Source organism: Monodelphis domestica, chromosome 1, assembly GCF_027887165.1.
Source record: "Monodelphis domestica isolate mMonDom1 chromosome 1, mMonDom1.pri, whole genome shotgun sequence".
Taxonomy (NCBI): domain Eukaryota; kingdom Metazoa; phylum Chordata; class Mammalia; order Didelphimorphia; family Didelphidae; genus Monodelphis; species Monodelphis domestica.
Genome location: NC_077227.1, coordinates 420,583,081 through 420,598,628, shown reverse-complemented (window position 1 = coordinate 420,598,628; position 15,548 = coordinate 420,583,081). Strand labels below are relative to the sequence as shown.

The following is a 15,548-nucleotide window of genomic DNA, read 5'->3' as shown; positions in this document are numbered from 1 at the left end:
CTAAGTACCCAGGGTGAGACTAAGTATCTTGGGGGTGGGGAGTGGTTAAACAGGTTTCGCTTCTTTATGGAGTAAGGATGTGCAATGTGCCCTCAAACACTCAGGCATAACCCCTCTACCCCCTGAGTCTGATCCACCCAGCTCCCCATCCTCAGCTAGAAGTCCCATCATCACCTTCTACCCCTCCTGGACAGGCGGACTGTGGGCAGCCGGAAGAGGAAGCTGGCAGCCAAAGCATACACATCCCTAGGGGCGAAGCGACGGGCAACAGAGCCTGGTGGGCGCTGCACCTCAGACAGCAGTGCCGAAGGGGGCTCGGGCCCTGAGCGACCCGATGATGGCATTGATAGCCACACTTTTGAGAGCATCAGTGAGGATGATTCATCCCTTTCTCACCTCAAGTCCTCTATCACCAACTATTTTGGTGCAGCTGGGCGGCTGGCATGTGGTGAAAAGTACCAGGTCCTTGCTCGAAGGGTGACCCCTGAAGGGAAGGTCCAGTATCTGGTGGAATGGGAGGGGACTACCCCATACTGACCCAATGGTGGTGATGGTGGGGTGGGAGAAGAGCAGGAAGGCAGTCTTTAAAGTGTCTTGTTAACCAAAGGAGAGAAGAGGGAAGTCTATCCCAGGAGCCTACTGAGCTCTTGGTCTTCTCTCTATCCCCAGGGGCTTCAAGGAAATGGGATAAAGGGTTGCTCAGCTCTACAAGTTCATGCCTTTTTGAAAGGCTAAGATGAAAGCTCTGGGGTGGAAACTCCCATGGAGTGTTTGACAGCTCCTAGCTAGGACTGACTTCTCTCTTCTCATATTCACTCCCTTTTGTGTCTTTTTTTTTTCAAATTGTTCTCTTTGCCTCTTTGTTTTTCCCTCCTTCCCTAGCTCTTCTATTTCATTCTTTCTTGATGTCTGTCCATATTTCTCTCCTCCTCTTTGTCTCTTTATCTATCCGTTCTACCTCTGTCTAGCTGTTTCTTTCTGTTCCATAATGTAAGTTTGCCTTTGTCTTTTTGGTCTGTCTTTCTTCATCTATTCCTCTCCACCCCATTCCCTCACCCTTCCCGGAGCTATATTATTTTAGTAGCTGAATACATGCAGAAGGCAGTGACTACATGCCCTTCTCTGACCTCCTTGGACAAGATGTTTTTGTGGTATCAGAGTGCCTTTAGCATAGTGGAGAATTGCAAGGGAGAGAGGGGATGGAGGAGGGGGTTCATCTCTCTCAAGTCTGAAGGGGACCCTCTTCCTAGCTCCTTCCTGCAGCTGTACTCTCACCTCCTATCCCTTGGTGGGGTGAAGATGAGGTTGAGTGGCTAGGAGAAAGACATCAATGCAACCTCATATTGTCCAACTTGGGGGGCATCTATTGTGTGAGAGGCCTACACGCCCACAGTACCCACCCAAAATGGACAGAAAGGGTCATTTCTCTCAATTGTATTTATTTCTTACCTTAATTGAATGGAATTTAAATTTGAATAATTTCCATCTCTCTCTTAATGTAACAACACACCCCATTTTCTCTCCCCAAACTTTACTGTGAAGCTGGGATTCTCTTGGGAGTCCTGTATCTAAGGAAGACAAGAACTAGACCAAAGGCAATGTCCCAAACCCAGCTTCTTCCCTTCTCAGGATCCTAGATACACATCCGAAATACCTTTTCATGGGGGCAGCGAAATGGGTTCATTAAGCATAGCCTTTCCTGGGAACAATCCCTTTAGCCAGTTCCTGAAACAGGAAGGCTGGGAGATGGAAATAGATGTTGGATATATGTTTTTAGGGATAAAGTTTCTATAATGAGGATTATAAGGCTTGAGATCTCAAAGAAATCTCATAAGGCAATTAGTTCAACCTTACTTTTTGCAGATCGGGAAATGGAGAGGTAGTATAAGGGAAGAGCATTAGACTAAGAGTTCAAGAATCTATAAGAATGCTGACTCTAAAGTCATAGGACCAGGATTCAAATTCTGCCTCTGTGACCTTGGACAAGTCACCTAATTTTCTTTAATCTGTTTCCTCAGTGGTAAAATGAAACCAGATGACCTCTCAGTTTCCTTCCCTTTTAACTCTACTATCCAGGTTTAAATCCTGTTTCTCTTATTTATAATCTGTGTGACCTTGGGCAAGTCACTAAATCTCTCTGAGTCTTAATTTTCCTCCTATATAAGATGAAAGGATTGGCCTTGATGATTACTTCCTTCCATATCTCTAACCTGCTAAGTGACTTGCCCAAAGTCACAAAAAATAGTAAGTACCAGAGCTGGGATTTGAACCCAGATCTTCTGACTTCAAAGGCTCTCTGTACTCTACAGCCTTCTGTATTGATTGTGTGTATGTGCGTATTTATGTAATCCTACAAGTGGCCTGCCAATGGATGCCAAGCTAATAGGCTAAAGGTGGCAGTTGGGCTACACTTCATCCAGATGGGGTATTCTCCTCCCTTGAAACTTTGACAATCATTTTTCCAGGAAGCCCAGTGCTTGCACTGTTCCCATTCTCCTGTGAGGAGAGCTGAGGAGAGGGGGGATGGTGAATGTGGGTGGGAAATAAGCAGACCTCCTCGGACTGAGAAATACTGTCTTGAGCAAAGAAACAACAAAAACAAAAGGAAAGTTGTAACCAAACTGGAGGCTCCCAGGAGAGCCCCTCCCCACACTTTCTCCCTAGAAGAGGAATCAACTGTGTTGTAGACAGTGGGAACTTCCTGGTCTTGCTGCTTTTAGGAATAATCAAAACCAACTCACAGAGAAGAAGAAACAGAGCTGCATATAGCTCTTTGTACCATAGAGTGTTCACCAGCTCTACCAAATGCTGTTTGGGGAAGTTAGGGGTGGAGATGGGTAGCAGGGTCAGCAGCACTTGTTGAAGGCTTAGGTCTCTATCTAAATGGGGCTGATCCTGGAAAATTGCAAGAAAGATCAGGGATGTGATGAAGAAGGGCAGCCATTAGAAGTGGCCAAACAAGGTTCTGAGTAGATCTTAAGATATGTCTATTGTTTTACCTTGCTGGACCCCAAGCCTTAATCTCTGTCTTCATGCCTTATAAAGAGCATCTCTGATCCCAGTGAGGGACATAAATCCATACTTACAAACCTCAGAACTGACAGTGCCTTTCAAACTGATTTCCCCATGCCTTCTCCTCCCCACAAAAAAGTGCCAACACTCCACTGACTTTACTGTTTAACAGGAAAAAACATTTTCCCTTAGAGTCCATGTCTCTGAGGTCTTGGTTGGTGTCCTCCAAGATACTGCTAGGTGGTCTCTGGGCCCTAAGGAACTAGCCATGGGAGAATGTCTAAAGTAGAAGCCTCTTCTCTTGACTCAGTGGGCCCAAGGACATTCACAGATTAAAGCAAACACTCACTCAAGTTGACCCTGGCTCCAGCCTTCGGCAGAGCTAATGGTTCCTTTAAGAAACCTGGAGCAAAGGAGCAGGGAGTTCAGTAGGGCTCTTTGGAAGTTCTACTAGGGATGAGGAGGGGGATAGGAGTGGTAAATAATAGGGGTCCTTCATTTGACCCAAGGCTCTGAGTCCTGGGATCTACCTATGAATAACCTGGCTCTGAGCTGGGTCCTGCACTGTCATTGAGGACACTGGCCAACCTTAGGACAGGCAACCTTTTAAAGGTATTGCCTCACTCCCTGACTATGTATACCTTTGAGTTGTCAGGACAGAGGGGCAGCTAAAAACATGGGAAGTATGAGGATAAGTCTTCATCTGTTGGAGTCCTCAGCTGTTCACAACTCAGTTCCTGGTAACTCTAGAAGCCATGGGATCTGAGGAGAAAATTGAGCAGCTGTCCCAGATATGTAGACATCTTCCCATGCTCTGGGCACTTTTTGGCCCCCCAAAATCACCATATGTGGGTGGTTGAGAATCTCCCCACTCAAGTGGCAAGTGCACTTTCCACCCTTTGAGAGTCTCTTGGGTCCCTACCTGGATACACGGAAGCTTCCCCTGGCCCTTCACCGGGACTGGACCCAACTTTGGCATCCTCATTGGATCCCTGAGGGTATTCAACATTAGTTCCAATAAATCCTGTAATGACTGTTGTGCACCTTTTTAAAAGATTTACGGTTTCAAGTTGCTGCTTTTAATAACCAACATTTTATATTAAGGTTGTAATTAATGTTTGATGTACAATTAAAATCTCCCCTTGTAAAATCACATGCTTTTTTCCCATCCATCATTAAACAAGGGATCCCTTTGTTGGAGGAAACACTGGCAAGGGCAAAATAAAGTGACTGGCTTCTTGGTTGTGCCCCACTAAGGCTGAGGAACAGTAACCTAAGTTCTCAACACCATCACCAATAACACCTCCCATTTCTCTAAGTGTTTATGGTTTAGAAAGCACTATCTTAAGAAACCTATGAGATAGGCAGTATAAATTTTTATTCTCATTTTATACATGGAAAACTGAGGCCCAGGGAGTAAAGTGATGACAAAGGTCATGCAGATAGTGTCAGAGATGAAACACAAACCCCTGTTGTGTTTGTCAAGTTTATTGACTTGAAGTCCAGTATGAGTAAATCTGCTTTTCATCTTTTTTTTATCTCTGTCTCTCCTTAGCTATCCCTCCTCCCAGCCCCTCTCCCTCCTCCAGCATGTTGTATTATTTTACTAGTAGCATGTGTACAAAGGGTATCTAGCAGAAAACCCAACCTGGTGGGGAGTGTTTTCATGGCCTTAGAATACCCCAAGAAAAGAGTGAAGTCACAAAGAAAGGGAAGCTATGGCGGAATGGAGCATTGGATGTTATGACAATTAAAAATTTTGAGAGATTGATTTCTGAGGAAAAATATCAATTTATTGATTAGGCTAGCATGAACCAACAAATTAATTGGTCAGTGATCAAAGAACCCAAAGTCTCCTTGCATAGGTCCATAAATACAGTTTGGGAGCTCATTATTCAGTCCCTCCCCTGGACATCCCAAGACATCTAATTGGTAAATAGCCAATGGGGAAGTGGTCCATCAAAACTCTCAACCCCTTCCCATTCCATGTATTTGGTGTTATGTCAGCAATAATTCCTAGTCTCAGCCAGCTCTTATTTACTGAGCAAGATGAGTTTCATTATCTCCCCTTTCCATTTAACAATCTCTGGGTAAGGGAAGGGGGCATCATTCCTTAGAGTTCCTAAGAACAAAGGAATGTATACAGAGGTTAATGAACTGATTTGAACTTCTAATTTAGAACCCAGATAGTAGAAATAATCTCTTAATTTAAACTCAGAAAATTTGGATTTAGATTCCAACCTTGGGTAAATCACTTCACCTCTTTTGGCCTTGATTTCCTCATTTGTAAAATAAAGGGGTTGAACTAGTTCCCTAAAGTTGTTTCTTCCTCTCAACCCTATGGTCTGTGAACTCTTGACACTGCACCATACTCTGGGCAATCTGCTACAGAACAGAAAATAATGGAAGCGAAATTCAAGATTGCTGAGCTAGATTTGGAAGGGATCTCATCTAGTTCAACCATCTCGGTTTTTGAGGAAACTGAGGACCAGGGAGATAAATGACTTGCCCAACATCACATAAGAAACATGAAACAGATGGGATTTGAACCCTGGTCCTCTGACTCCAAAAGCAGTCCTTTTCCCATTGTACCGTCCTTTCCAATGACAACCTCCCTCTGACCACCTTTCTTCCCCAGCTAAACACCCTATACCCAGTGCAGTGAGTCTGTCACTCAAACACTAAGGGAAAAATGAAAAGCTCAATGCTGAACCTTGTGGACACAAAGGAGGAAGAAGAAATAGTTCCTCTCCTAAAGGAACTTGATCTAGCAAAGGAGATAGGACTAGCACATATGGATGGATTTAACACTACAAAATAATTTTAAAATACAACACAAGTAGGCACTTAATAAATATTGAACTGGAGAGCAAGTGGTTGCTAAATATGGTCTTAGCTTGGTGCAATAAGGGCAAGATTGCTATGGGTTACCATGAACAAGGAAGGTTTCCTGGTGAGAAGGTACTTGAACTAGACCTTGAAGGATTGGTGATATTTGAATAAGGGGGGACATCCCAGATCAGGAGAACCAGGCAGGGCTTGAAGAGCCTAGGTAGAAGGCAGTGAGAAGACAAGAGAAGGGTAGGCAATGAGGAGGAGCAAAAATGGTATAAAACTGAACTCTTTGTACTCAAATGGGTGCCTTCAAGAATGTCAAATTCTTTCAACAGGATCTCTTTCTCCTGGATCTCCAGGCAGATCATTGACTTCCTTTTCTCCTCTCTCATCCTTAAACATCCTATTAATGAACACATCTTATTTGTTCCTTTTTCATATCCCTCATATCCAAACCTCCACTTCTTAAAGACCAGAAGTTGTATTCCTAAAATTTCTTATTAAGCTAATGTCTGGACCACTAAAACCAGGGATGGATTTCTCAGGAGTCTACCTTGGTTGTGAATTTTGAAATTAAACTACTTTTCCTTCTAATATTCTTTCCAGGAAGAAGAGAAAATGTTTCTTCTTATTTTTTTAACCACCTTCATTTCCAAATGTAGTATCTGTCCCTCCCCTGCACACATACACGAGCTATTTGTTTAAAAAAAGACTGGGTTGGGAGAAGGAAAGGAAAGGAAAGCAGCTTGCCAAAACTAACCAACAGGTCAATAAAGTTTGAAATTATATACAATATTTCATCCCTGCAAAAAAATAGGGGAAATAGAGAAGAGAAGTGCATTTTTAAAAATCTCTGATTCAGAGCCAGTGCAGTGAGTCAAGATTTTGATCATGGTAACTATGTAGGTTTATCTTTATTTTGTTGTCAGTGTTATTTTCCTGCTTCTTATTTTGACATTTTAGTTCATATTGATCTCCCCATTCTCCTAATCCTTCCATCATTCATTGTTTCTTATGTTATAATAGCATCCTAGTACATTACATACACGTGCCATCCCACAATTTGTTTATTCATCCCTCTGTTGAGAGGCATCTATCTACTTTGTTTCCAGTTCTTTGCCAGGGAGTTGATTTCTTAAAGAGCTGTTTCACCTGAAGATACTTTCTCCCCCACCCCTTCTAAATACTCTCTTTTTATTCTTTGAGATGCAACTTCTAGCTACTTTCTCTTCCAAAAGTCATCTTAAAAACTGAGGTGAAAATTCCTAAAACTCTTCAGATTCCTCTTGTAAAATTAGATACACACATAAGCATGTTGATGTATATACACAAATAAAAAGAGAAACATGTTTTTAGTCTTTTTTAAATTTCAGGACATTTCTTACTGGGGAAATCTTTGCATGAAGCTATTTTCTACCTTTTTACCAAAAAATTCTCTTCATAATTTTCTTACATGTCTCAGCTTAAAGAAGTTGGAATGGAGTTCAGTGATGAGCCCATATATGAAAGGAATCCCTACTATTATATAATGAATAAATGTTTATCCAATCCTGTTCTTGAGGAACTCTCGAGATAACCCATTTTACTTTTGGACAGCTCTCACTGAGGGAAAATTTCCCTGAAATTGAGTCAAAATTTGGGAAATTCAGAAGAATCTATTCATCTGTATCCAAATGTTCCCCATCATGCTTCTGTGCTCAACTTCCTGAATTTCATTACAGGAGTGTAGATTTTTAATATATGCTACCTCACTCTGCCTTTATCCTATTTTTTTTCCATCTCGAATAATATACCAACCCAAAGCCATGTTCTAGTCCCAGGTCTTATACCTCTATATTTTCATTATCAAGTGAGAAGTGGCCCTTTCCTTTAGTTGATCTTCTGGCTGCCAAAATACTTTTTCAATCATTTTTTGTCCTTAATCATGTTCATCAGTAGCTCATTTTGAGCTTTCATTCTCTTAATACTCTTCTTATTGGACTATCTTGTTACTTTTGTGGGCACAGATAGTCTCTTTCATCTTTAAAAAGTTAATACCATGCTTTTGAAATTTCATGTTTTCTCCTTGAGAGTCTCTCTTTTAAAGACCAGAGGAAGTCTTCCTTAAGAGCTCCAGAACTTCAAGAGTTCACATGGAGCTGATCTTGAAAGCTAGGTGATGAAACTATTAAAAGGCTCTTGGAAACCTTAAATAATCCTATTGGCTAATTCCAAGTGGAGTGGTCTCAATTATTATCTTGTTCCTATTTTAATTATTCATCTTTTAAAACATTTATTCATGTAATCATAGTACACAAAACAAAATAAAAGATTTTGCAGAACAGGAATGAAAGAAATCCAAAATTATATACAAAACAGGCTGGACTTAATTGACCATGCAATTTTGTCAGGTGATGTGTTAATCCGCTTTTGTATTTTTTGTAATCAATGCCCCAGAACTGGAGTTCTGTGTTTATATGGCCCAGGCTCAGCTTCTCACTAATTATACCCTTTGGCTGCTGCCCTGACTCAGGATTTTCCTGGGAACATTAGACTGTGATATGTTGCTATTCACCAGTGGGTAAGTAGTCAAAGGATTTGTACATATGGTTCACAACCATATGAAATATTGCTCCAAATCACAAATGGTAAGAGAAATGCAAATTGAAACAACTTGGGGGATTCAACACATTCTCACCAATTTGAGGAAGATGGCAAATGATGGGAATAATCAATTTGGAAGGATTTAAAGATCTGTTGGTAGAGCTATAAATTATTCCAAAAATTATTAAAAACTATTTGGAGGAGCAGCTAGGTGGCTCAGTGGATTGAGAGCCAGGCCTAGATATAGGAAGTCCTAGGTTCAAATTTACCCTGAGACACTTCCCTAACTTTGTGGCCCTGAGTAAATCACTTAACTCCCATTGCCTTAGCTCTTATTGCTCTTCTGCCTTGGAACCAATACTTAATATTGGTAAGAGTTTTTAAAATTTTGTAATTATGCTTTTAAAAAGTGATGAAAATAGCTATACTCTTTGACCTAGAGAGCCCATCTATAAGGTATTTAAATCCATTATATATATTATATATATATATATATATATTCATAGCAGCATTTTCTGTTCAAAGAAGTAGAAATAAAGTAGATATTTATTAATTTGGGAGTGGCTAAACAAATAAAATCAAATGAATGTGCAAAAATGACAGGGAAGACGAAACATGAAAAGACATCAAGCTGATTCAGAGTAAAGCAAGTAGAACCAGAAAGATGATATACCAACAACAATGGAAATGGAAAGTACAAAAAAAAGTAAACTATGTTGTACAATTATAATGTCCACGTTTGGCCCTAGAGAAGAAATGAGAAAAGTATGTAAGATTTTTGATAAAAAGGAATGAGGTCCAAGTCTAAATCTCTTCAATTAAAGGGTGAGGAGAGCCCTCAACTTCCATGTAAGTGTTTTGGCTAACAAACTAAAAAATTTACGATAAGCTTTATATTGCCCAACAGAAAATATAAACACTTGCACTCAAGCCAATTGAATAGATCAAGAATATTGTCCTTCTATCTCCAGTTTTCTAGAGTCTCCAGTTTTTCTGGGGATCTGTATAGTTTTCAAGATTTATTGTACTACGGTGTGGTTGTGCTCCCTTCCTCCACTACCAAAGAGAGTATTTAGGGTTCTGAAAGATTCAAGGAACTCACCTTTAACAGTCATTCCATCACTTGGATGGATAGTTTTTCAACTTGTTCCTAGAGATTGAAGTTCTCTCTCCCCGTGCTCAACATCCAAGAGAAAAGGAATAGAGGTTACCAGGGAGTCAGGTAGTCCACACCCCAAAGGATTCTTATATACTGGAATAGGAGACCTTTATCCTAGGGGGAAATGTGCAGGGTTGCTAGAGACCTCTCCTCATCCCTGTCCTTTCCAATCCAGAAAACTCAGTACCAATGAAGAGCAAAGTACAGCTTTGCTTTTTGCTTTGCACCTGTGTACCTTGCTATTCCTTAGCTCCAGTTCTGCTTGCTTCTAGAATCCTTCACTTGGTTCAGGAAATAGGGCTTGCAGGTTTGCCTAAGAATTCCCAAGTCTTCTACCCCTGCTGCTCCATTTCTCCTGGCTTAAGATCCTACAACTCAACCCCATCCCAGAATTCACCACCCCAATGCTGCCTCTGTTCACTGCCATTTCTAGGAACACATAAATAATTTCTTAACTCCTTGAATTTGTCACAAGCCCATGTGAATTTTTCTCCAAGGAACTGGAGTTTGACTAGCTTCTCTGTCTTCAAGGTCTGAGTTTCTCTGTCTCTGTCCCTGTCTCCCACTTCTCTCATAAGCATTTTAGCATTTATATAGAACTTTACTAAGTGCCAGGCACTGCAATAAACACTCTTTACAAATACTATCTCATTTAATCTTCACAACTCCATAAGGTAGTGTTGTTATTATTTCCATTGTATAGTTCAGGAAATTGAGGCAAACAGAGGTTAAGTGACTTCTTTGTAAGTGCCAGAGGCCAGATTTTATCTGAGGTCTTCCAGACTCCAGGGCCAACACTACTCTCACTGTGCTACCAGCTGCCTCTAATAGGAAGGCCAAATCCAAGTACTTAAGTGTATGAACTAAATAAGACTCAGCAAATCACTGTTTATATTGACCCAAATGGGCTAATGTGTGTTCACATCAGAACAAAGGAGCTATTCTTGTTAGGGCAAGAGGATCACCTTGCCCTTCTCCATATCTTGGTTGTGTGTGTGTGTGTGTGTGTGTGTGTGTTTTTACACCCTTACCTTCCATCTTGGAGTCAATTCTGTGTATTGGCTCCAAGGCAGAAGAGTGGTAAGGGTTAGGCAATGGGAGTCAAGTGACTTGCCCAGGGTCATACAGCTGGGAAGTGTCTGAGGCCAGATTTGAACCCAGGACCTCCTGTCTCTAGGCCTGGCTCTCAATCCACTGAGCTACCCAGCTGCCCCCTCTTCATATCTTGATCAAATTGTTGGAACAAAATTGATCAATATAAGCAAGTACATCTCCCAAAATACACTTCTTTTCCAATTTTAAACAAAATAACACCAAAAATGTCTGTGACAGAGTATAGACAAATGAGGTTTTACATTATGTCTCTTGCAATTTAACAAATATTTTAAAGAATATGTTTTAACTTAAACAAATCTATTATAGAGTGCTGTCTTCCTCCTATCTATATAGAGTTGGGCTATGACTTTCTGTTTCTGACAACTTTTGCATCACTAAATTGGTTATCCCAGTCTCTTCCAAGGAATACAGGCTTAAGGAATATTCCATGAGGAAAATCAGTAGATTTTCATCTCTTGTAATAAAATGGAAAAATGTCTTTGCAACTGGGACTCCCTCATCGAGCACCAATTATTAGGAGTGGTATCAATAGTTATGTGAGGTAAAATCAACAATTACCCGGAAACACAATTTGTAAAATTTGCCTTATGGTAGGCAAGGTGTAGAAGGAAAAGCAGAGGGGGTTTTCTGGCAGGTTATTAATTTTCCATTTTCTAACATATAGGCTGGTCTCTTCATAGCCACTGGAGTCATACCACAATTTTCTACATCTATTGCTCTGCTTGGACTTTTTATATGAACCGCCTCTGTCTGTGCTTAAAAGAGGGCACCACATACACAGATACTCATTCACCTCCAGCCTCAGTTACTTGGGGCCACATTAAATACATCAAAAAAACATCTCTCTGGCTAACCTTTGGAGTTTCTCCTTTCCCACTACCTCTAAAACAAGAGGAAACAGCCGTAATCAACTCTTTTCTGAATGGCAGAGAGCAAATAGCAATCAAGAGAAGAATCAACCAGCGAATTCAATGATTTTTTCCAAAGCACTTATGACAACAGAAGTTAATCAACTCCAACTATTTTCTTACTAACATTTCCCCTCTAAAGTTAAAGTACTCCCAAATTTTCGAATTATGACCTTTTTACCTATTTATTATATATCATCATTGAAAGGGAAATTTGACCTAATGGACTCTTCATTTGCCCAATTATGTGTAACGCAGGTCTCACATGACTCAGAAGTCCCTCACTACAAACAGGTTCAATGTGGCTATTTGTAGATAATCAATTATGCGTTTTATGGCTGGAACCCTTATCTAGTACAGCTCCTTATTATCTTGGCCATGCAAGAGATACATAAATCCAACAATCAAAATATTTCATTAAGACTCAAAAGGAGGAGAAGCTAGGTGGCTCAGTCAATTGCAAGCCAGCCTAGAGATGGGAAGCTCTGGGCTCCAATATTGCCTCAGCCACTTTCTAGCTATGTAACTCTGGACAATTCACTTAATCCCTATTACCTAGCCCTTACCACTCTTCTGCCTTGGAACTAATAGTCAGTATTGATTCTAGGATGGGGGTAAGGTGTTATTTAAGACTCGAAAGGAACATAGAGAAGAAAAATCAAATAAAAAGAGTTATTCCTTATCCTATATACACAAATGAGTGGACTCTCCTATGTGTCTCCAGAAAGGGCATGGAATATGAAACCTGCCTAGGAAAACTTACTAGAGGGTGAAGAAATTGTTAATCAGTCAACATATTCTTAGAGATCACTATGGAGAACAGTTAACACCCAGGAGACAGGCAACAACATTTTCATTACCTCTTTCTCCAAGTTCAGCTGTCTGCTAACTGTTCAGAAGCTCCTCAAGACTTAGAAAATTGAGCCTATTTGAGAAAGAATTTCCTTGTTTATTACTCTTCTCCTAACCCCTCTCTGTTTCTTTTCCTCTCTCTCAGAGTCTTGGGACAACTGATAAATGTGGCTTGATAAGTTACCATCAGTGCTCTTTGAGAAACTGTAGGAAATGAAAAAGAGGTGCCATAGGATGAGATAAGGGAAAGTATCCCAATTTTCATAAAGAAGATGAAATCTACAAGCTATAGCAGGAAATCTGACTTCTATTTCTGGCAAAATTCTAGAATACACTGTCAGAGTCATGGTGTGTGAGCATTTGGAAAGGGAAGCATGGCTTCATCAAGGACATATTGTGCAGAATGATCAAGATAATGTAAATAAAAACATCAGAATGATCAAACTCATTATCAGAGAACAAATGATAAAACACACCCTTACTTCCTTTTAGTAGAGACATGTGGAATGTCACATGCAATCAGACTCTTTGCATCATATGGTTTTGCTTATCTGTTTTAATTACAAAAGAGAGTTTAATATGTGTTAGGGGAGATGAGGCAGAAGCAAAAGGCATCAATCTAACATGCATGTGTACAGAGTGCTTAAAAAGTCTTAGGGCTAATATCTTTGAGTCATTGAAGTTTAAAACTTAAGCCTCTTTCAAGCTATTAAAACTGAAAACTGCCCTAAGACTTTTGGGATACCCTGTATATATTGTATGTATGTATGTATATGTACATATGTGTGTATATCCTAGTCACATATCTATATGTATAACATACATGTATATATGTGCATGTGTGCATATTTATATCATGCAGGATATGTCAAACTAAACTCAGTTCTTTTGATGTGATAACGAGACCAAGAGAATACTAGAACAATGCTATAGCATACCTAGCTCATAAAAGCACTTAACAAAATCTCTTATTCTGTTGATAATGGGTCAACCAAAGAATTAATTGTATAGAATAAAAATGAGTGGAATGACAAAATTCAAAGAATAGTTGGTGATTAATGTAAATCTCAACTTGGATAGAGATCTTTAGTAGAGTGTCCCATAAATCTGTCCTTAGCCTGGTGCTGCTATTTGACATTATTATTAATTATCCAAATGAAAGCAGAGATGGCATTCTTATCAGGTTTTCCCAGGACATGAATCTAGAAAAGACAACTAGTACCGAAGGTGACATCCCAAATGATTTTTATCAAGCTAGAATGATGAGTCAAATTAGATATGATGGAATTACATGTTATGTGGGTGTGGGTAATGTGGATATGGAATACGTATGTGTATATACATATGTATATATAGGGGAGTGGGGGCAAGAAAATCTATGATCAACTTAATTTGTTTTCTAGTTAACTTGAGATTATAGAGAATGATCTTTTATTGTGTGGAGGCACCTGAGGGGCATGACTATATGGAAGGCACATTCACTGATGTCTTGCAGGAAGGATACAGAGAACTTTGATGGGTTCCCCAGTGACTAGCGCTGCTTCCACAAAGATTAGCAACTGAGAACTGGGAAATAGAGGGGAACAAAGGAGCCAGCCCTCCCTTGGTGGTTTAAATCAATCGATCTGGTTGGGATACATAGACACCTATACATGTATATATCTTATATGTATGTATATTTATCTTCTATATCTCTCTCACATATGTGTAAATTATATCTTTTGAAGAAAAGCAAATGTGCTTCAAAAACATCCTCCATCTTTTCCCCTTGTGCTGTCTTCCAAAGTACAAGAGTTAGATAAGGGGAAGATTTTGCCCTCCTTGCCCCCGGGTATAGCAGAAGAACATGGAAATGTACATGTGTTCGCAAATGGTCTGAGAGGGAATGTGTGAGTTCCTGAAATGAACTTCTTTAATACAGGAAGAATTATTTTAAATTCTTAGGCAATATAGCCCCAGAATTCTGCTTTCTAGCCAAGGAGTGGAGATTTCCTGAGCAGCACCAGTTTTAAGAATTACCTCCTAGGTAACTCCAGGTTCTAGAATTTCTGTGCTCAAGAGTTTAGCAGTTGAGGGGGCAGCTAAGTGGTTCAGTGGATTGAGAGCCAGGCCTAGAGCTGGTCCTAGGTTCAAATGTGGCCTCAGACACTTCCTAGCTATGTGACCCTGAGCAAGTCCCATTGCCTAGCCCTGACTGCTCTTCTGCCTGGGAACCAACACACAGTATTGATTCCAAGACAGGTCAGAGTTAAAAAAAAAAAAAAGAGTTTAGCAACCAAGCCATCTAGAGAAAGATTTTTTCTGATGTATCATGGAGAAAGAATAAAAGTGTCTACATAGTTTCATCACAGTTTCCTAATTGCAAAACAAAGCCATTTGGTGAAAATCCAAGTAAAAGAGGATTGCTTGTTCAATAGCCCCCAAAGTATGTTTACCTTCTGAGGGCAGCCCAAACAACACAATGTGAGGGTAGCACAATGAGTCTGGAAAGGGCTGTGTATGGTTGTGGGAGAAATTTCATCAGAATGCCAAAGTATTACTCTCATAGTCAATCAGTCAACTGGTATTTATTAGATGTCTCCTATGTACTAGGCACTGCAGATACAAAGAAAAGCAAAAGAGGCTGGTCTTAAAGACACAGTCCCAGGTTCATTTCTCTTGGATATTGAGCAGCTATATATTTCTATATCTGTACATCTTTATTTGTATCACTAATAATTTTTTACCTTTTCCTTTTCCTGTGAAATTAAATAAAAGCTGTCTCATTCCAAATATGCATTGGGAGTCGAGATAAGGGGTGGGGAAGTGTCTCAGTGGATTGAAAGCCAAGTCTAGAGATGGGAAGTCCTGGGTTCAACTCTGGCATCAGAGGCTTCCTGACTATGTGACCTTAGGCAAGTCACTTTTCTAGCCTTTCTTCTGCCTTGGAACCTATACACAGTACTGATTCCAAGATAGAAAGTAGGGGGGTTTTTTGTTTGTTTTTTTTTTTAATGCATTTACCCAATATGCAGGCCATCTTTCTGCTAAACCTTCAAACCTCCTTTCTGCTAAAACTCCTATAACCTTCCCACAGAAACTAC

The 15,548-nt window shown here is 40.1% G+C and overlaps 1 protein-coding gene across 2 annotated transcripts in view; it reads left to right on the top strand.

Moving 5' to 3' along the window:
• The window catches only part of PHF19 (PHD finger protein 19), a 53,872-nt gene that overhangs the window by 30,780 nt on the left and 7,544 nt on the right, over positions 1-15,548 (top strand). Inside the window, exon 15 of one of the 2 annotated variants that reach the window (XM_056812029.1) lies at positions 195-4,165. The exons of the other annotated variant lie outside the window; for it this stretch is intronic. Within the exon in view, the coding sequence (XP_056668007.1) occupies positions 195-537 (343 nt within the window). The 3' untranslated portion in view covers positions 538-4,165. Of the gene's footprint in view, positions 1-194; positions 4,166-15,548 lie in introns of those variants that run through there. 2 annotated transcript variants of the gene reach the window in all.